The sequence below is a fragment of the Heteronotia binoei genome, chromosome 3 (assembly GCF_032191835.1).
Source record: "Heteronotia binoei isolate CCM8104 ecotype False Entrance Well chromosome 3, APGP_CSIRO_Hbin_v1, whole genome shotgun sequence".
NCBI classification, from domain to species: domain Eukaryota; kingdom Metazoa; phylum Chordata; class Lepidosauria; order Squamata; family Gekkonidae; genus Heteronotia; species Heteronotia binoei.
Window position 1 is genome coordinate 134,586,995 of NC_083225.1, and position 20,811 is coordinate 134,607,805.

Sequence of the window (20,811 nt, forward strand, 5' to 3'; positions counted from 1 at the left end):
TTATTAACTTGGCATGGTCCAGTTCCCCTTATTAACTGGGGGTGCCGGCATGCTGCTGTGTTCTCTCTTACAGGTCCTTTGAGGGTTCTGGCACATTGTGCTCACCTAGCTAAACATGGCGTGACATCAGGATCTTCCAAATCCAATTCCCAATTTCAATCTCAGCCTCAAAAGGGAGATGGTGAAACCCACACACCCAGACAGCTTGTGATGTCTCATGGGGGAATGCGAAGCGTCTAACTAATCCAGCTCAACAAACGTTGGAATGATTGTGTAGAGCAGAATGTATAAAATAAAGCAACGCAACCACTGTCACAGGCAGCAGAGACAGACTGGTGCGATGAACATCAACCCTGAGTCGTGTGACATTCCTACAAATACCATCTTTGCCGCCCTACCTAATTGTGAGTTATGGCATAATTGTTTTAATTTTAAGCAGTTTTAACCATTTTAACTGTTTTAAACTGATTTGATTGTTTTAACGTGTTGGAAGCCGCCCTGAGCCCACTATGGGAAACAGTGGCCTATAAATCTACGAAAATAAATAAAGATGCACAGAGTTTGCAAGCTCATATTTCACTGGAGCTTTACTCACAGGAACTGCTGTTCTTCAGGCTAACACTGGCAAACAAAAAGAGAGAGAGGTGGAGTTTTCCTCCATCCCATAAACAGGTTCCTATACAAAGTCTCTGAAAACAATGCAAAACAAGCACACACACGCTCTTACTGTCTCTACAAAGACTTCTGAAAAGTATAGGGGCTGCTCTCTCTCACACACACAGACACACACACTTAACAGTCTCTGGTTCCTTCACAACGAGGTCTGAAAAGTACAGGGGCTACAGCTGCTCTTTTACACACACACTTACTTGCTCTGAAAGGAAAGCAAAACAAACTGAGGGGCTGTGCTCTGATGAAGCTCTGCTGCTGACCCTTCCCCATGAAGTACTTCCTGCTCAACTTTAAAGGCACACACTCATTTTAAAACTGGACCTGTTGGCAGGTTTCTAAACCTGCGGAGTTCTAGAGGTACATGGTGGCTGTGGGGGTGGGGCTTCCTCCCACCGACCAGCTGGCTGGGGGGGGGAAGCCTGTAAAACTGGGGGATCCCCCACTGGGACCTAGGGATTGGAAGGCCTAGGTGCCACTATTGAAAAATCCTGTCTCTGGTTTCCACCTGCCTCATTTGCAAAGGCATATTTGTTGAATATCTTAGCAGATATTATGGGAGGTGGTGGTCCTTTAAAAAAAAATCTCCATACAAAATGTCTACACATGTCCTCTCACAGCATCTGAAGAACTTGCCTTAGGTCTTCAAGGTATTTTTGTTTCAACAGACTAACATGGCTATCCTCTGGATTTATGAAGAATAGTACTTATCCTTTTAGAATGAAAGAATAATCTCCATGTATAAACCCATGTTCCAGTTCATATCAAGATTATATACCATTACCACCCCCTGTTTTTGCCCCCACTCTCTGGAATTGAGAGTTCTGTTGTATGCTACAGGCTGAAAATTGTGCCTTTTATATTTTAGAATTTCTACTTTATTATTAAGTAGGATTTTAAGTATTATATTGCTGTTGTTAGCCGCCATGAGCTTAGAAGAATAAAACAAAAAAAATTACATCAATAAATTAAAAAGTCAAATTTTCAAAATAATGTACATAGTTGAATCTGAAAAACCTTTTAATTCTGAAAGCAGTGTATGCTTGCAAATGCATTTTAACAAACTGAAGCCCTTTTAAGCAAAAAGAAAGTCAGCTGCAAAGATTCTATTGAACAAGGATTTTCTTGGGCTCATGTAACGCCAGCATCTCATGCAATTTGGAAGTCAAATTAATGCCTTATTCCCAAAGGAGAGTTTGTTCATATGCTAACTTTGTCAACTTTTGATCGAGATGCACATTCTTGCACATCCATTTTAGAAAGACTGTTGTTACAGATAGTTGTAAATTCAGCCATACAAGCTCAGTGTGAAATTCAAAACTGGTACATAAAGATGGGTTGAAATTAAATCAAAAGAGTTTCTGGCTCAACATTAGGAAGAACTTCCTGACCGTTAGAGCGATTCCTCAGTGGAACAGGCTTCCTCGGGAGGTGGTGGGCTCTCCTTCCTTGGAGGTTTTTAAGCAGAGGCTAGATGGCCACCTGACAGCAATGAAGATCCTGTGAATTTAGGGGGAAGTGTTTGTGAGTTTCCTGCATTGTGCAGGGGGTTGATGACCCTAGAGGTCCCTTCCAACTCTATGATTCTAAGATACACTTCCAAAGTCAGGATGAGAACAATCATTAAAGTGGACTGGCCTCAAAAACAAACAAATCCTCCCTCCCCCGCCAATTCCTCCACCACTCTCAATGAATGAATTGGTAAATGGATATTAAAAAAAAACAAATCCAGTCATTTAAAACTGAACTCACAAAAACAATTCATTTTATAAAGCAAAACCACTGAGAGTGAAGTCTTGCTTTGTTCTTTCATTGATTAGCTGCTGCACAATTCTGGGCACAGATGTTGGTGCAAATGGCATAGCCGATGCAGCCACAACATGTAACATCATATTCAATTTAAAACTGCATCCCAAAAAAACTGCATTTCTGGTTCAGATAGATGAAAATACTTCAACACCTGTAGTTTCAGCATATTGGACTAGATAGGATGATTGTTATAAGAAGGGCTTTTTTTGTAATAGGAACTCAATTGCATATTAGGCCACACACCCCAGATGTAGCCAATCCTGTAGAGCTTAAAAAGTTCTTTGAACAGGTCCTACTGTAAGCTCCAGGAGGATTGGCTACATCAGGGGTGTGTGGCCTAACATGCAAAGGAGTTCCTGCTACAAAAAAAGCCCTGGTTATGTGAGACAATATAGTTAAAATGGGCTCTCTCTGTGCAGAGTGTGAAGGATAGAAAATTAACTATGTGACATTTGTTTTTAAAGAAGAAATGCTGAAGTCTGAGAAAATAATTCAGAAAGACTGTAGTTTTAGGATTCTTAAAAGATCACGTACAATGCAATTGAGTGTGATATTAGTGCTAATGTTTACTTCCTTGGTATTGTAAATATCTTCTGTTTCTATAGTATACAGGGTCATTTAGTTGTTTTGTTCATCAATAATTACTGACAGAATAGACTCTAAAAGTTATTGCAATCCAGTAAATTGGGATTTTTCAGGTCAATGGATGAAAACATTGCCGTGGATCACATTGTCTACTAACTGGAACAATATATACAGGTAATGGTTACAACTTAATAACTAATGGCTAACAGTGGGGGAAAGTGTGTGCCTAAGCTCTGCGGATCAACTCTGTTTTTCACTGTCAGGGAGTGATTCATTAACCACTTATAGTGGTATACATCTCAGTAAATTCAGTGTCAGATTCTAGCTGATAATTACCCCATAGTGTATGATACTGTGTTTCAGCTCAGAAACAGAGAACAGAATTGAACTTTAGTGTAAGCAGTTTCAAAATGAAACCATACATTTTAAGTTCATCAGTTAGTCAAGACTTATCTGATTAATCTATCCAATTCAAATAAATTTATATTTAACCAAAAGCTCAGCACAGGTGCCTTTTCAAGATAATGAAGTATCAGAATACGCAATAAACAAAATAAACAAAAGCTACCACTCAGAAGGAAAGGTGACCTAATATAGCATTTGAGACAGCACATCTAAGAATACTCTTCCATACTGCGCCTTGGTTTCTGACAGTAAGTAAATGTTTAGAGAAATAAGGGAACACAATTAGCTATGCAATCTCTAGACAGAAAAGTAAACTGTAATGTTTAGCTTTTAACACTTATAATTGCAGGTCTGAATATTCTGGGAAATATATAAATTTTGAAAATAAATTCAACATCAAGAACATAAGAACATAAAAGAAGCCATGTTGGATCAGGCCAATGGCCCATCCAATCCAACACTCTGTGTCACACAGTGGCCAAAAAAAAAATTATACACACACACACACACATATATATATACACACCGTGTCTAATAGCCACTGATGGACCTCTGCTCCATATTTTTATCTAACCCCCTCTTGAAGCTGTCTATGCTTGTAGCCGCCACCACCTCCTGTGGCAGTGAATTCCACATGTTAATCACCCTTTGTACTTCCTTTTATCCATTTTAACCTGACTGCTCAGCAATTTAATCGAATGCCCATGAGTTCTTGTATTGTGAGAAAGGGAGAAAAGTATTTCTTTCTCTAATTCTCCATCCCATGCATTATCTTGTAAACCTCTATCATGTCACCCCGCAGTTGACGTTTTTCCAAGCTAAAGAGCCCCAAGCGGTTTAACCTTTCTTCATAGGGAAAGTGTTCCAACCCTTTAATCATTCTAGTTGCCCTTTTCTGGACTTTTTCCAATGCTATAATATTCTTTTTGAGGTGCGGTGACCAGAATTGTACACAGTATTCCAAATGAGACCGCACCATCGATTTATACAGGGGCATTATGATACTGGCTGATTTGTTTTCAATTCCCCTCCTAATAATTCCCAGCATGGCGTTGGCATTTTTTATTGCAATTGCACATTGTCTTGACATTTTCAGTGAATTATCTACCATGACCCCAAGATCTCTCTCTTGGTCAGTCTCTGCCAGTTCACACCCCATCAACTTGTATTTGTAGCTGGAATTCTTGGCCCCAATGTGCATTACTTTGCACTTGACCACATTGAACCTCACCTGCCACGTTGACGCCCACTCACCCAGCCTCAACAGATCCCTTTGGAGTGCCTCACAATCCTCTCTGGTTCTCACCACCCTGAACAATTTAGCATCATCTGCAAACTTGGCCACTTCACTGCTCACTCCCAACTCCAAATCATTTATGAACAAGTTAAAGAGCATGGGACCCAGTACCGAGCCCTGCGGCACCCCACTGCTTACCGTCCTCCACTGCGAAGACTGCCCATTTATACTCACTCTCTGCTTCCTATTAATTAGCCAGTTTCTGATCCACAAGAGGATCTGTCCTTTTACTCCATGACTCTCGAGCTTTCTAAGGAGCCTTTGATGAGGAACTTTATCAAAAGCTTTCTGGAAGTCAAGGTAAACAACATCTATTGGGTCTCCTTTTTCCACATGTTTGTTCACCCCCTCAAAGAAATGCAACAGGTTAGTGAGGGAAGATCTTCCCTTTCAGAACCCATGCTGAGTCTTCCTCAATAACCCATGTTCATCAATGTGCCTACTCATTCTGTCCTTGATAATGCTTTCTACCAAGTTTCCCGGTATTGAAGTCAGACTGACTGGCCTGTAACTTCCCAGATCTCCTCTGGAACCCCTTTTAAAGATGGGAGTGACATTTGCTACCGTCCAGTCCTCAGGAACGGTGGCAGATTTACATATTTTTGTCAGGAGATCCACAAGTTCAACTTTGAGTTCTTTCAGAACTCTTGGATCTATGCCATCTGGATCTGGTGACTTATTAGTTTTTAATTCGTCTGTCAGTTGTAGGACCTCCTCTCTTGTCACCTCAATCTGACTCAGGTCTTTCAACACCCCTTTCAAAATTAGTGGTTCTGGAGTGGGCAAACACTTCTCGTCTTCCACAGTGAAGATGGAGCCAAAAAATGCATTCAGCTTCTCAGCCATTTCCCTATCCTCCTTCAGTAATCCTTTTACCCCTTGGTCATCCAAGGGCCCCACTGCCTCCCTGGCTGATTCCCTGCTTCTAATATATTTGAAGAAATTTTTATTGTTAGTCTTTATGTTTTTTGCAATATTCTCCTCATAGTCCCTTTTCGCTTGCCTGATCACAGGCTTGCATTTGATTTGCCACAGCCTGTGTTCCCTTTTATTAATCTCACTTGGACTAGCTTTCCACCGCTTAAAGGAGTCCTTCTTACCTTTTACAGCTTCCATTACTTTGTTTGTTAACCAAGCAGGCCTTCTCTTATACCTGTTTGTGCCTTTTCTAACTTGTGGCATATATTTTATCTGAGCGTCTAGGATTGTAGTTTTAAATAGCCTCCAAGCTTCCCCAAGGGTTTTGACTGTATTTACCTTTCCTTTCAGTTTCCTGTTCACATGCCTCCTCATCTCAGAGAATTTACCCCTTTTAAAGTTAAACGTGGTTGTGCCAGTCTTTTGGGGCAACTATTTATACAAATGGTGAAATCAATAACGTTATGGTCACTGCTTCCAAGCAGTGTGATCACTTTTACATCTCTCACCAAGTCTTGGGCATTACTTAGGACCAAATCCAGGATCGCCCCACCCCTGGTAGGTTCTGACACCATCTGCTCCATAGCACAGTCATTGAGAGCATCAAGAAACTCAATCTCTTTCTCTCGACCAGAACACATATTGACCCAATCAATCTGCGGGTAGTTAAAATCACCTATTATGACAATGCTTTGGGTTGAAATAGAGGGCCCAAAAAGAAATTTAACTTTGGGAGTTTGTTATCGCCCACCAAATCAAAAGATAGAGGATGATTATAATATGAAGGAAGGATTAAAGATAGCGGCTAAACGTAAAAACTGTGTCGTAATAGGTGATTTTAACTACCCGCAGATTGATTGGGTCAATATGTTTGATAGGCAGTTATCCTGTATTTCCACATCAAGATCTTCTTCTATGAGTACTCTCAAATAAGATATCTTTTAAATCAAAAATGTACTCAAATACAAATTAGATAATTCAAATGTTAAAAAATTCCATTTAATTCCTGTACAAATATTGATGTATATTTCTTGTAAATTACTGCTCAAGAAGAACAGAATCCTTTGGTCATCCATCCACATCAGATGATATGGAGAATATACCACAAGATCTATAGCACTGAATGTGGAAAGTACGTCCTTCACATTCTTGTGCACAATTCTAAATAAATGCCCACATAACAATGTTTTGATGCTATCAAACACTATGCACAATACAGAAAAATTTCACCATTTAGGCGAGGGGTGTCAAACATGCAGCCCAGGGGCTGAATCAGGCCCCCAGAGGGCTCCTATCAGGCCCCTGAGCAACTGGCTGTCATCTGTTCCCTTCTCCCTCTCTCTTGCTTCCTTCTGCATAACAGCTTGCTTTGCAAGGCTTGCTCAATCACACAGGAGCTACAGAGCAAAACCTCTATTTTCTCCATTGGCTGAGGCTCCTCCCTTGGGAAGGAATGGGGGGGGCAGAGCTTACTTTGTAAGGCTCTCTCAATCACACAGCAGAGTTACTGAGCCAAGCTTCTCATTCTTCTACTGGATCTTTAATTTGTTTGTGTCCTTTATAAAGTTTGTATCTCTGCTACCTAATCTTAAATAGGTACATACATGGCCCAGTCCAACTTGGCCTGGCCTGACAAGGTTTCATTTATGTCAGATTCAGCCCTCATAACAAATGAGCTTGACAACCCTGATTTAGTCTATATAAGATTTTTGAGGTGCAAAAAGGAACCAGTGGCTTTTATGGACATTTAATGGTTCTATTGGAAATACAATCTTACTGGGGAAAACTATAGCAAAATATTAGAATATGAAGGAACCCTATAGTGTTGTTTAAATAATAAAGAGAGAACCCTTTATGTGCTGCAAGATCACAGGATGCTGCATAACAATAAAATGGAAGGATAACGAGGCACCTGTTGGAGATGCAATAGTAAACGAGCAGGTTGATTAATGTATATTGGGTGTGTTTACTCAGTTGGAATTCTAGGGGGAGCTGTAATTATATTGTTCAAAGCCTACTGAATTCTTCTCTCATTTTCTTGTTGTGCTTCAATCTCTGTAAACTATTCCTTATATCTTGACAGTGACTCTGCTATTGCAAAGCCCCAGCAAGCAGAAAGGTGAAAGGGAAGTCACTCAGCTGTTTTTCAAGCTTTCTGAAAACTTCGTTGAAAAGATTGTGGTCCCATTCAATGGGGTTTGCAGGGCCACAAATTGCACAAACTGGTTTGGTACGTAAATGAGCTTCCAGGTTTGGTTCAAACTGAACTGCATTTTCCCATTTTGTGGCCATCTCCAGGATTCAGTGGGGCTAGGCCTGGCAGCAACCTCCAGCAGCAGTAGCTGTAATGCAAATAGCATAAAGGCACCAACTTCCTCTCAACTTAATGCTATCTGGCTGCATGAGCCATCTAGGCCTGGTTGCTTGCTATTGTTGAACAGTGGCCACTTTACGGAATCCAGTGTGGTGTAGCAGTTAGAGCTTCAAAATAGGGTTTGAAGAACCAGGGTTTAAATCATGAGTCTGCCACAAAAGCTCACTAAGTAATTTTGGGTCAGTCACATACTTTCAGCTTAACCTATCTCACAAGATTGTTGTAAGGATAGAAAGGAGGAGAGGAGAATGAAGTAAGCTGCTTTGGTCCCCACTGTGGATACAGGTGTGGTATAAATCATAATAATAGTAAATAAATGGGGTGGGGGGTGGGCCTCTGGGTATCCTACCCCCCCCCCCCCAGGGAAAGTGTATGCGCAATACATAGCCTCTCCTCTCCCGGTGTAGTGAATGCCGCGTGGTCACTGTCTGGCTATGCCTGGCAGATGGTCACTGCAATGGCCTCTCCTGCATTACTGCATCCGTAGCAACACCTTCTCGCTGGTCCCCCCCGTTTTTCACAGAGTTTGCTACGTCATGGTGCGACCGAATTGTCCGGCGGTATAACCGGATGGGCAGGCTGGGCCCACCAACCTTGCCAGCCTAAGAGAAGGAAAACTCTAACATCAAACCCGGGCAGATAGAGCTCGTTAATGTAACACCTACCACCTGGAGGACTCACTGCCGGCGTCCCGGCTTACTGGGCCATGGCAGATGACCCCCAGGTGAAAGGGTGGAGCCAGTACCGCGCACACTGGGCTTCACCTAAAAAATTCCTCTGCACAGGCCTGAAGGGCATATCCACATACACAACCCACAACGCATCAAGTCCTGCAGCGATGGGCAAGGGGCGAAACGGCAGGTGGAAGGTGCCACTGGAAGCCGCAGTCCCGATCCTGCATGTAGGCGGTTCAGGGTATTGGTCGCCTGATGCTAACCCGGAGATGAAAGCATTTTTGGGCAGCACCCTGAACGACCAAGCAGCCTTATCTAGGGACAGCACTGCTTGCTCCACACGGAGAGGGGCCTAGAAAAGGTGGCCTAAACAAAGCTCGTCTCCTCCACCCCAGTTGGCTAGCCGCGGTCAACGGGCATCCTTACTTGCAGTCAAAAAATAACAACAAAGAAAAGGCATGCACCTGCCTCACAAAGTGTGCAAAGACTAAAGCTTGCATGTTGGAACATCAGAACCATGCTTGACACAGTAGACAGTGGTCGCCCTGAACGACGCTCTGCTCTAGTTGCCCACGAACTTCTCAGGTTGAATATCGACATAGCAGCTCTCAGTGAGGTCCGTTTCCCTGAGGAAGGTAGTCTTCAAGAACACGGTGCTGGCTATACCCTCTACTGGTCAGGTAAGTCAAAGGCTGAGAGCCGCCTTTCTGGCGTTGGCTTCATGGTCAGGAACTTCATTGCCTCCAAACTCGAAAACCTGCCAACAGGTCACTCAGATTGCATCATGTCCATGCATCTCCCACTTCAAAACAAGCAGCATGCAACACTCTTCAGTGTGTATGCCCCAACCCTTTAAGCAGATCCTGCAGAAAAGAACAAGTTCTATGCTGATCTACACAACCTCGTACGGAAGACCCCTACAGAGGACAAGGTGATCATCCTTGGCGACTTCAATGCCAGAGTAGGTAAAGACTCGGAAGCCTGGAAAGGAGTACTTGGCAAACACGGCATTGGCAACTGCAATGACAATGGGCGCCTCCTGCTAGAATTCTGCATGGAGCACCAGCTCACCATCACCAACACTATCTTCCAGCAGAAGAACAGTCTGAAGACAACCTGGATGCACCCATGGTCCAAGCACTGGCACCTTATCGACTACATTCTGGTGCACCAGAGAGACCTTCGAGATGTCTTACACACCCAAGTAATGCCCAGTGCAGAATGTCATACGGATCATCGTCTTGTATGCTGCAATCTCCGTCTTCACTTTAAACCCACACCCAGGAGAGGAGGTATCCCTCGGAGGAAGTTTCAGGTTGGCAGTCTCCAGTCAGCCGAAGTTAAAGCTGCCTTCCAGGCAAAACTCCAGTCAAGAATTGAGGACCCCAGGTGCCCCACAGACCCTTCTCCAGAAGCACTCTGGGAACACCTAAAAACTACCGTCCTGCAGATCTCTGAAGAAGTCCTCGGGTTCTCCACAAGGAAGAACAAGGACTGGTTTGATGAGAACAATCAAGAGATCCAAGATTTACTGGCGAAAAAGAGATCTGCCTACCAAGCACATCTTGCTCAGCCCTCCTGTCCTGGGAAAAAAGCAACCTTTCGCGCTGTATGTAGCAACCTCCAGTGCAAGCTTCGAGACATTCAGAACGCGTGGTGGACCAAGCTTGCTGAGAGAACCCAGCTGTGTGCAGACACTGGTGATTTAAGAGGGTTCTACGAAGCCCTGAAGGCAGTATATGGTCCATCATATCAGACTCAGAGTCCCTTGCATAGTGCAGACGGCCAAGTGCTCCTCACAGACAAGGCATCCATATTGAACCGGTGGTCGGAGTATTTTCAGGTTCTCTTCAGTGCCAACCACGTAGTTCAAGATTCAGCAATTCACCTCACCCCACTTCAACCAGTGAAAACAGAGTTGGATGAGATCCCCACTCTAGAAGAGACTGTTAAAGCCATCAAGCAACTGAAAAGTGGCAAGGCAGCAGGAGTTGATGGAATTCCACCAGAGATCTGGAAGCATGGGGGCACAGTACTACATAGCTCACTTCACAAAGTACTTGTCACCTGCTGGGAACAAGGCAAATTACCACAGGACTTTCGCGATGCAATCATCATCACCCTATACAAGAACAAAGGGGAAAAGTCAGACTGCTCCAACTACCGGGGGATAACGCTGCTCTCCATCGCAGGCAAAATCCTTGCCAGAATACTCCTGAACAGACTGGTGCCCGCCATTGCAGAAGAACTCCTCCCAGAGAGCCAGTGCGGCTTCAGAGCTAACAGGAGCACCACCGACATGGTATTTGTTCTCAGGCAGCTCCAAGAGAAATGCAGGGAACAGAACAAGGCTCTGTATGTGACTTTTGTCGACCTTACCAAAGCTTTCGATACCATTAGCAAGAAAGGCCTGTGGCAAATCTTGGAACGTTTAGGATGTCCCCCAAGGTTCCTCAGCATGATCATCCAGCTACACGAAGACCAGCGAGGCCAAGTCAGACACTGCAACGACCTCTCGGAGACTTTCCCAATAGGCACAGGTGTAAAGCAAGGCTGCGTTCTCGCACCAACTCTCTTTACAATCTTCTTTAGCATGATGCTTCAAAGAGCCGCAGTAGATCTATATGATGACGATGGTGTCTACATCCGCTATCGCACCGATGGCAGCCTGTTCAACCTGAGGCGACTAAAGGCCCACTCCAAGACAATGGAAAAACGCATCCGAGATCTACTGTTTGCTGATGATGCTGCACTCGTCTCCCACTCGGTATCAGCTCTGCAGCATATGACGCCCTGCTTTGCAGAGGCTGCCAAGCTATTCGGCCTAGAAGTTAGTCTGAAGAAGACAGAAGTTCTCCACCAGCCTGCACCCCAGGAAGATTATCACCCTCCCTGCATCACTGTAGGTAAATCAGTTCTGAAGACAGTCCAGCAGTTCAGCTACCTGGGGTGCATCATCTCCTCAGATGCTAAGATCGACAAGGAGATTGACAACAGGCTGGCAAAGGCAAACCGTGCCTTTGGCCGACTGCACAAAAGAGTGTGGAGCAACAAGCATCTGAAAAAAGGCACAAAGATCAATGTTTACAAAGCGGTTGTGATGACAACCCTCATCTACGGCTCCGAATCGTGGGTTTTATACCGTCATCACCTGTGACTCCTTGAGCGCTTTCATCAGCGCTGCCTTCGCACCATCCTCAACATCCACTGGAGTGACTTTGTGACCAACACTGAAGTTCTCAAGCGGGCGGAGGTTACCAGCATCGAGGCACTGCTGTTGAAGACGCAGCTGCGCTGGGCAGGGCATATTTCTAGGATGGAAAACCACCGCCTTCCCAAGATTGCCCTGTATGGCGAACTCTCCACCGGCCATCGAAATAGAGGGGCACCAAAGAAGAGGTACAAGGACTCCTTGAAGAAATCCCTTGGCACCTGTCGCATCAACCATCACCAGTGGTCTGACCTAGCCTCAGATCGCAAAGCATGGAGGCACACCATCCACCAGGCTGTCTCTTCTTTTGAGAACGCACGCATAGCTGGTCTTGAGGACAAAAGGAGATTGAGGAAGAATCGCACTGCTACAGCACCAACCCTAAATCAGACTTTTCCCTGCAGCCACTGTGGCCGGATCTGCCTGTCCCGCATTGGTCTTGTCAGCCACCAGCGAGCCTGCAGCAGACATGGACTATTGCACCCTTCTTAAATCTTCGTTCGCGAAGCCAAGCCGAGAGAGAGTAAATAAATAATACATATAGCGGAAGATGGGAGGCAGATAAAAGGCAGAAGAAGAAGAAGATATTGGATTTATATCCCGCCCTCCACTCCAAAGAGTCTCAGAGCGGCTCACAATCTCCTTTACCTTCCTCCCCCACAACAAACACCCTGTGAGGTGGGTGGGGCTGGAGAGGGCTCTCACAGCAGCTGCGCTTTCAAGGACAAATCTTGGGAGAGCTATGGCTGACCCAAGGCCATTCCAGCAGGTGCAAGTGGAGGAGTGGGGAATCAAACCCGGTTCTCCCAGGTAAGAGTCCGCACACTTAACCACTACACCAAACCGGCTAGCTTGGTGAATGGTAGCTTGGTGAATGGATGAGGAGAAAATTAGGCAGGGAATGGGGAGAGGATATGAAATATGGATATAGAGAAGAGGAGGGAAAGGGAAAATAATGTGTGTGGGGAATACAAGGGAACGTGCCCACTGACTATGCAAGTGGGCCTGGCCTAGGGTTGCCAAGTCCAACTCAGCAAATATCTGGGGATTTTGGGGGTGGAGCCAGGAGCAGGAAATGACATCACCTTTGTGATTTCATATCTTGTGATGTCACTTCCAGGTCAAAGATCAAGTGATGTCACTTCTACGCTCCACTTCTTTCGATGGTGTCACTTTCATCACACTGCACCCAAATGCCTTCTCTTCCTGTGATGTCACTTCCTCCTTCCAAATTTAAATTTATCTCTTTACATTGCTTTCTGATACTCAAACATTTGTTGATCTCCAGCCACCACCTGGAGGTTGGCAATCTTAATTTATATCCTACCTTCCATGGGAACTCAAAGCTGCTTCCATCAGAGGTTGAGAGTATTCCAGTGTTACCCAGCAAGTTTCCTTGGCAGAGTGGGGATTCAAATTCAGGTCTCCCAGACCCTAGTCTAGCACTCTGGGTTAGACTTTACCCTTTTAAGCTTAGGATCCCCAGGTAGTTCCCTTCTTTGGTTTCCAAATAGTTAGCAAAACTGATTTACTGTGTCTCTCCCCACTCAACCCTCTCCAAATGCGATACTGAGGAGGACACACCCAGCCTCCCTTCCCTACCTGCAACAAACTCTCAGTCTCTTTCTCTCACACAAACACACACACACACAGGAAGGGAGGGACGTTTGTTGATGGTAAAGTGCTGCTGAGGAAAAGGGGCAGGGAAGCAGGAGGGGGGGGGGTTGGGAAGCCTAAACAGCAGCCACCCTGGCCACTCCTCTTCCTCCCCTCCTGCCAGATTTAAAGGGCCCTCCAGCTAATCAGTGGGATCACATGGCCCACCAATCAGCAGGAGGGTTCTTTAAATCTAGCAGGAGGGGAGGAAGGGGGGCAGCTGCTGATCACACACTTACACTCTAAGCAGTGAATTCACCACTTGGGATTCAGGTTTGTGGGCCCCAGCTCTTCCAAAATCATTTTATGGTCCCTTTAAATGCTTTTGGAGTGTGGGGGTCATGCATGCCAGAATCCCAAGTGGTGATTCAGGCATGCATGGTCCCCACTTTCCAAAAGCATTTAAAGGGACTCTTTAAAAGGTTTTTTTTTGGGGGGGGGGGGACACCAAGCAGCAAATTTGCCATTTAGGATTCACGCATGTCCCCAATATTATGTAATGTCTGAGCATCACATTGGGGACTTCTCCATCCCTTCCAGGAATGCCTCTCAAAGTCCCTGGTGGGGAGGAGACAGGACCAGGCAACCTTATATCCTATCCAAATGGCTGTATCCTGTGGCACTTCCATCTTCCATCCCCCTCTGCCCCCCCACATGAGTGGTTGGCTTTCCTGGATTTTTATCACCATCTTTTAGCAGTAACTGATTTTATGGTTTTAAATTTTATCATAATGATATTTATTAATTTTAATGTACACCACCCTGAGCCCCACTTTGCCTGGGGAGGTGGTCTAAAATCAAATATATAAATAAATATAAATAACTTGACTGACTACTTCAAACAAGTGATCACTATGACGAATCTCATTTTAAGTACCCCTATTATTCAAGCTGTGATAATTGCTACTAACTAGGGATACTCCTAACCCTCCAACCCCAAAAGAGGACATTTTCATCAGCCCCCAAAAGAATAGGCACACAAACACAAAATGACAGCATGTCCTCTAACATGAGGACATCTGGTAACCCTGCAATTATGCTGCAAAAAGTTGAAGGCAGCAGGAAAAGAGGAAGACCCAGCATAAAATGGATTGACTGAAAAAAGAAAGCCATGGCCCTCAGATTTGCAAGGCAAAGAAAATGACATTAGATAATGTCCAAAATGTTATAATGATGTTAAAATGTTATAATAATGAGCAAATTAATCAACAGGGGAAATTTTCCCCTTCACTCTTCCCTGCATGGAAAAGGCCCACTTGTTGAATTTGCACTTGTTACTCAAGTTATTAAAGAAATAGGAGTCCAGGGGTGGGGAGTGGGGAATCCTATTTGAGAGAAGTGTGAAGGGGGAAAAATTCATTGCACTCTGGACACTTGTCTGGAACCACACCCAGAAAAAAAGTTAGCTTTTCTTTTTCCCTTTAAAAATAAGGGAAAGCATGTGGGAAAGAGGGCCTTCCTAACTAGCTGGCTGGCTGTAGGCTATAAATGTAAAAAGGTCTTAGGCAACAACTAGCTCTAGTTTGATAAGTATGGAGCTAATCTAGGCAATCCGACAATAACTAGCACTAGTTTGATGAGTATGGAGCTAATCTAGGCAATCAATTTATACAAAACACACACACATTTCCAGAAGGAGCAGAAGTGATTGTTGATGTCAAGTTACCAATGTCCAATAGTATTACTTCACAGCAAATACAGCAAAAAAGAAAAGTTGGCAACAATTAAAAAGGAAAGGGAATATGAGAAAATGCAGTGGCACATAACTTGAACTGGAAGGGAAAACAAGAGTTTCAAAGAAGCCTTTAACCTGGCCCGGGTGGGCGCCCCAGCAGCAGCAGGCCGCGCAAGGCCCTCCTCCTCCGGGCCGCCGGGTACCTTTGCGTGCCCAGTCGGGAAAGCAGCAGTGGCTGCATCGTCCCGTCGCCCCCGCGGCCCTGCTCGGCCTCTCCCTGACTGCCTGCAAGTGGTGAGTAGCGGGGCGGCGCAGACAGAGTGGGTGACAAGGAGGGTGGAGGCGCGGCTGCCGCCTCTTCTCCGTAGCTGCTCCTCCGAGATGGGCTCAGCCTGAGCCCATCTCGGAAGAGCAGCTACGGAGAAGAGGCGGCAGCCGCACAGCGGCGTTGCCCGCTCCGAGAAGGGGGGGCTCGCCAAGCTCCTTGGCGCCGTTTCCCCCTCCCCCCGCTTCCATTTTTTTGGGGAGCGGGGGAAGAGGCTGGAAAACCTGGGGTCTCCCGCCAGGGCGGGAGGGTTGGGAAGCCTAGTCTGGCCCAGCACAGAACTAACTGGGACATAGTATTCCTAGGTAGAGACTGTTTGGAGTGGGGGCAGAGCTGAAGACAGAGGGGTAGATAAAGGTAGGGTGGCTGTTGAGTGGGAAGGAGAAAAGGAATAGGAAAAGGGGAGACACTATGGGGGCTTTCAGGGAATGGAGAAAAGAAATAGTCAAGGAAGGTGAAATGAGATCCCGTCCCTACATACCCTTGTGGGTTATCACCTGTAACTTAATAAAACTCAATTGGCTGGTGAATTGGTTCTTCATCAGCTATAAGTGTGTAAGACAAATGATCAGTGACTTTATCCATGACATTTTTTTAAAATGCCATTTTTCTAAGTTAAATTTCCTGGATGCAAATCTTATAAAACCAGTAAGCCTTCTGAATAACCGAAGTTATGACTGATCTACAGATCTTAAATAAAAACATTTATGCTTTTATTGCACAAATGTGCAATGGGCAATCTGGCACAGATTTTTTTTTGAGAAAAAATAAAAAATGCACTAATAATATATGAGTTATTGTAGAATGTGTGCGGCTGGCATTGTTATATTCAGTTGAGCTCTAATGCAAATAGCATAAAGGCATCAACTTCCTCTCAAAAACATAAGTATTTGTGAAGCTGGAAGCAATGATGTCAATGTTATGGAACCTATTTTACAAACTAGATATATTAGGATATCAATTTTTTTTATGGAAGCAACAATCAAGGCTCCAGGAAGAGGCCTGAGGAAGCATATGAGATCTGGCTCTCCAGAGATCTGAAAGCAGAGGCTGGGGAAAAGCAGCCTGGGGGGTTCTTTGTGGCTGGATTCTACAATGATTTTTGCCTTGAGGCTAGCATTGCTTATGCAGATGGCAGCTTACCATTTATAGCATGCAAATGTGTACACAGAATTTCCCAAGAGACAAATGGTCACACCTGTATTTACCCTCTAAACCAAAAGACTCTATTGAACTTTACTAGAGTATAGAACAGGGGTGGCCAAACTTGCTTAATGTTAGTGCCACATAAAATAAACATCAGATGTTTGAGAACTGCAAGACAGGAAGGAAAATAGATTGGGAAAAGTAGAGGTGTAAAGAAAGCAACTTTTACTTTAAATGTGTTCTCCAAGCTGCAGGCTGGCTTGGCTTAGAGAAGTGATTTAAAGAGACAAAATTATTTATTTTATTTATTTACCTTCAATTTATATCCCGCCCATCAAAACACAGACTCAGAGGGCGTTTTCGCACTGACCTTCAAGTGGTGCGACCACCCTCCTCACGCCGGCGGATCTGCAGGGATTTCGCACCAGAAGCGCCGGCGCACCCAAAAGAGCCGGCGACTTCCGTCGCGAAACCAGCTCAAACGGAAACCGCCAAGAAGCAGGAAAACGTTTGAGCTGGTTTCGCAACGGAAGTCGCCGGCTCTTTTGGGTGCGCCGGCTCTTCTGGTGCGAAATCCCTGCAGATCCGCCGGCGTGAGGAGGGTGGTCGCACCACTTGAAGGTCAGTGCGAAAACGCCCAGAGTGACTAACACTCATTAAAAAACCAACCATCTTAATTACAGGTATAAAATGATAAAAACATAAATAATTTACAATTTAAGACAAAATATTGGTGCTATACAGAATCTTAAAGCATAGGCAAATCAGATTATATTAGATCTTCTGTTTATCTGTTGGTGGTCCTTTTGGTGGAATTGCTCAGCAGCATAGAAGCGGCAGCCTTCTCCCACTAGTTATTATAGGCCTGTTTAAAAAGTTCAGTTTCACAAGCCCTGCATCATTGGGAGAGACAGCTGATGAATTGGTGAGGGCTTCGAGACTACACAATATGTATGAAAGGGCCACATGTGGCTCCCAAGCCAGAGTTTGGCCACCCCTGATATAGAAAGTTTGGCCAAGGTCTACTGATGATCAAATTATGGATCTATAGATCATCAGCACAGAATCCTACTCAGCTTTATACCAGAGGGCTTAATCTTATGACAGGATGGTACAAATAAACCATATTTATTTGGAGTAAGTCCAAATAACCAATATATAAATGTTGTACAAATTACCATTACTGCAATTTGAGTACTAGCAACCGTACTAGGCTCCCACCAGATTCTAGACTCACTTTTCATGTGATCTCATAGTTGAGCTTTTGAATATTAGTAAGAAGCATAGGACAAACTTATACACCATTTATGTACAGCAGCTTGCATCACTACCAGCAGCAGTACTGCAATACTGTGATCTAAAGCAGCAGTACTGCAATACTGTGATCTAAAGCAGCAGTACTGTGATCTGAACTCTCTGCTCACGACCTGAGTTCGATTCCGGTGGAAGCTGGATTCAGGTAGTCGGCCCAAGGTTGACTCAGCCTTCCATCCTTCCGAGGTCGGTAAAATGAGTACCCAGCTTGCTGGGGGAAAAGTGTAAAAGACTGGGGAAGGCAATGGCAAACCACCCTGTAAAAAGTCTGCCATGAAAACGTTGTGAAAGCAACGTCACCCCAGAGTCAGAAATGACTGGTGCTTGCACAGGGGACCTTTCCTTTCCTGTGCTGTACTATCATTCCTTGATGTTATACATTCAAGAATAAAATAAACATTTTAAAAAGGCTCAGTTATTCTGCAGTCATATAAACAACATCATTTCTCATGCTCTCAAATAATTTTCTTGAAGTTTTAAACATACTTTTAAAGAACTAGTGAACTTACGGAAGCACAACAAATTAGCATATCCAAGGAATGTCCTAGGAGGTGACAATAGCAAGAATTTTGGCTTGAAACTATCAAGGCTTGCATTTAAGCCTTGAAATTAAATGTAGTATATTGTCTTATAAGAGATTTATAAGTTGAGACCTGACGGTTCACGCCAATGGGCTACCTAGTCTGGTATTTTGTATTTTACTATGGCCAATAAGATATTCCTAGAAGACCTGTAAATATAGTATAGAGGCCCCAAGTAGGACAACTGATATTTATTTTCTCTGAATAAGGAATGTCTGTAATCACTGATGGATCTGTGCTCCATTAAATGCTGTAATCTACAACATCTTATGCAAGTCACCACTTTTTTGTTTTATGAACCTATGATTATGCAGAATCCTGTTGCAATGTTGAAGACACTTATCTTCAACTATGAATATGAATTAGTTTATTTGCTTCTGAATAAGAAAAAATCACAGATATTTCTTGCATCCCTTAAGTCACATGAGTCATAATTACGTTTACTTTATGTTATTGAAGATGTTATGGAGAAAACTTGGAAACTTGTTTTTTAAGAAGCTGTCAGAATAGGTAAAAAAGGTAAAAAAGAAAAAGAAAAAAGCTTCAACTAAGAGACCTGAGTTCCTATGCATGTATTTCCAAAGGAGTATACACTTTCTATATATTTACTCCCTATATACAATTAAACAACATGCCTGTATTTTCAATGTAGTAACCAGAACTACATGCAGCATTAAACACATAGAAACCTGTATGTGTAAATGGATTGAGGCAAAGGCAGCAAAGATGAGAGAATTTAACAATCAACAAAGAACTCTAGACAACTTACTTTTTGTAACCACTCCTTCAAGGCGGATAATATTTGGGTGGTCAAACTGTCCCATGATACTAGCTTCTCGTAGGAAATCTCGTCTCTGCCTGTCCACATAGCCCCCTTTCAATGTTTTTATGGCAACAGGAATCTCCCTTTTCCCAGGTGTCTTCAGGCGACCACTGCACACTTCTCCAAATTCACCTTAATCAGAAAGCAGCAATTATCAGATTGACAGAAATTTATATTTTTGAGGGGATATAGTTATTGCATATGTAATTATTGGTATCTAATGCGTAAAACACACACACATAGACAGTATCACTTCTGGTCTTAAGACAACTCTAACAAAAATATGGATTGTGGATAAACAAAATTCTGTATAGTATAAATATATTTCACACCCTGACCTGGGTGGTCTAGGCTAGCCCAGTCTTGTCAGCTCTTGAAAGCTAAGTAGGGTCAGCCCTGGTTAGTATTCAGATGGGTGTTCAACAAGGAAATCAACAGTTGCTATGCAGAGACAGGCAATGGCAAACTACCTCTGAACATTTCTTGACTTGAAAACTCTATGGGTTTCCATAAATCTAGTGTGACTTGACAACACTTTCCATACCACTATGAATATATTTATTTTAAAAACTTCCATCCTCATTGAAGGACTCAAGGTGTCTTACAAAACACCTTAGCATTCAGGCCTAAGAAAGAACTAAAGTCCATTAGCATATTTCCCTTAGAAGCACTGCAGAGAGAAATCTGAGATTCTGGAATTTCCCAAAACAGATCCCAGTGCAATGATTGGTATAGAGATTTGCGATCGTTGTGTTAAACTGACTACAAAGAGTGCTGTAAAAATACTACAGCACACTTTCATCACTCAATTTAACTTCTGCAGAGACAATCTGTAAATGTAATTCACATTAGGAAAGTTTCCGTCTGCTGTTCTGGAATGTTAAGGGTGAATTCACTATGGCAAAATGTCATTAGAGGAGATTGGGGTTATTCTGGACTATTTTCAGATGTCTTTGGAAATTATTATAAATCTGCATAGTATGAGAAGTAATTAGGCTGGGGAAAAGAAAGCTGAATCTGCATATGTAATGAAGCAATCACTGAGTGTTTCATAAAACCTGAAGTTGGATGCATTCAGTCTATGTCCCATGATGAGATGCTGTTTTCACCCTTGCTGAATACCAAGAGTCTTGTTCCATACAGTGTAGCTTGTGCTCAAATTGCATCAATCACAAAAGTGTTTTAATGGTTCAAGGATTTATCAGTGTCACAGTAGTACTACTACATTCTAGCCAAACTAGTAAAAGCTTTGGATAAAATAACCCTAACTCCCCACATGCACTTACCTGGACAGCCTAGGCTAACACTATCTTGTTAATATGGCCTGGTTAATATTTGGATGAAAGACC

The 20,811-nt window shown here is 43.6% G+C and overlaps 1 protein-coding gene across 6 annotated transcripts in view; it reads right to left on the minus strand.

Annotated features, from left to right (window-relative positions):
• The window catches only part of EPHA6 (EPH receptor A6), a 778,455-nt gene that overhangs the window by 157,159 nt on the left and 600,485 nt on the right, over positions 1 to 20,811 (minus strand). For all 6 annotated transcript variants that reach the window (XM_060234507.1, XM_060234505.1, XM_060234502.1 and 3 more), the window contains one exon: positions 19,409 to 19,594. In XM_060234507.1, coding sequence (XP_060090490.1) covers positions 19,409 to 19,594 — 186 coding nt within the window. The remainder of the gene's footprint in view (positions 1 to 19,408; positions 19,595 to 20,811) is intronic.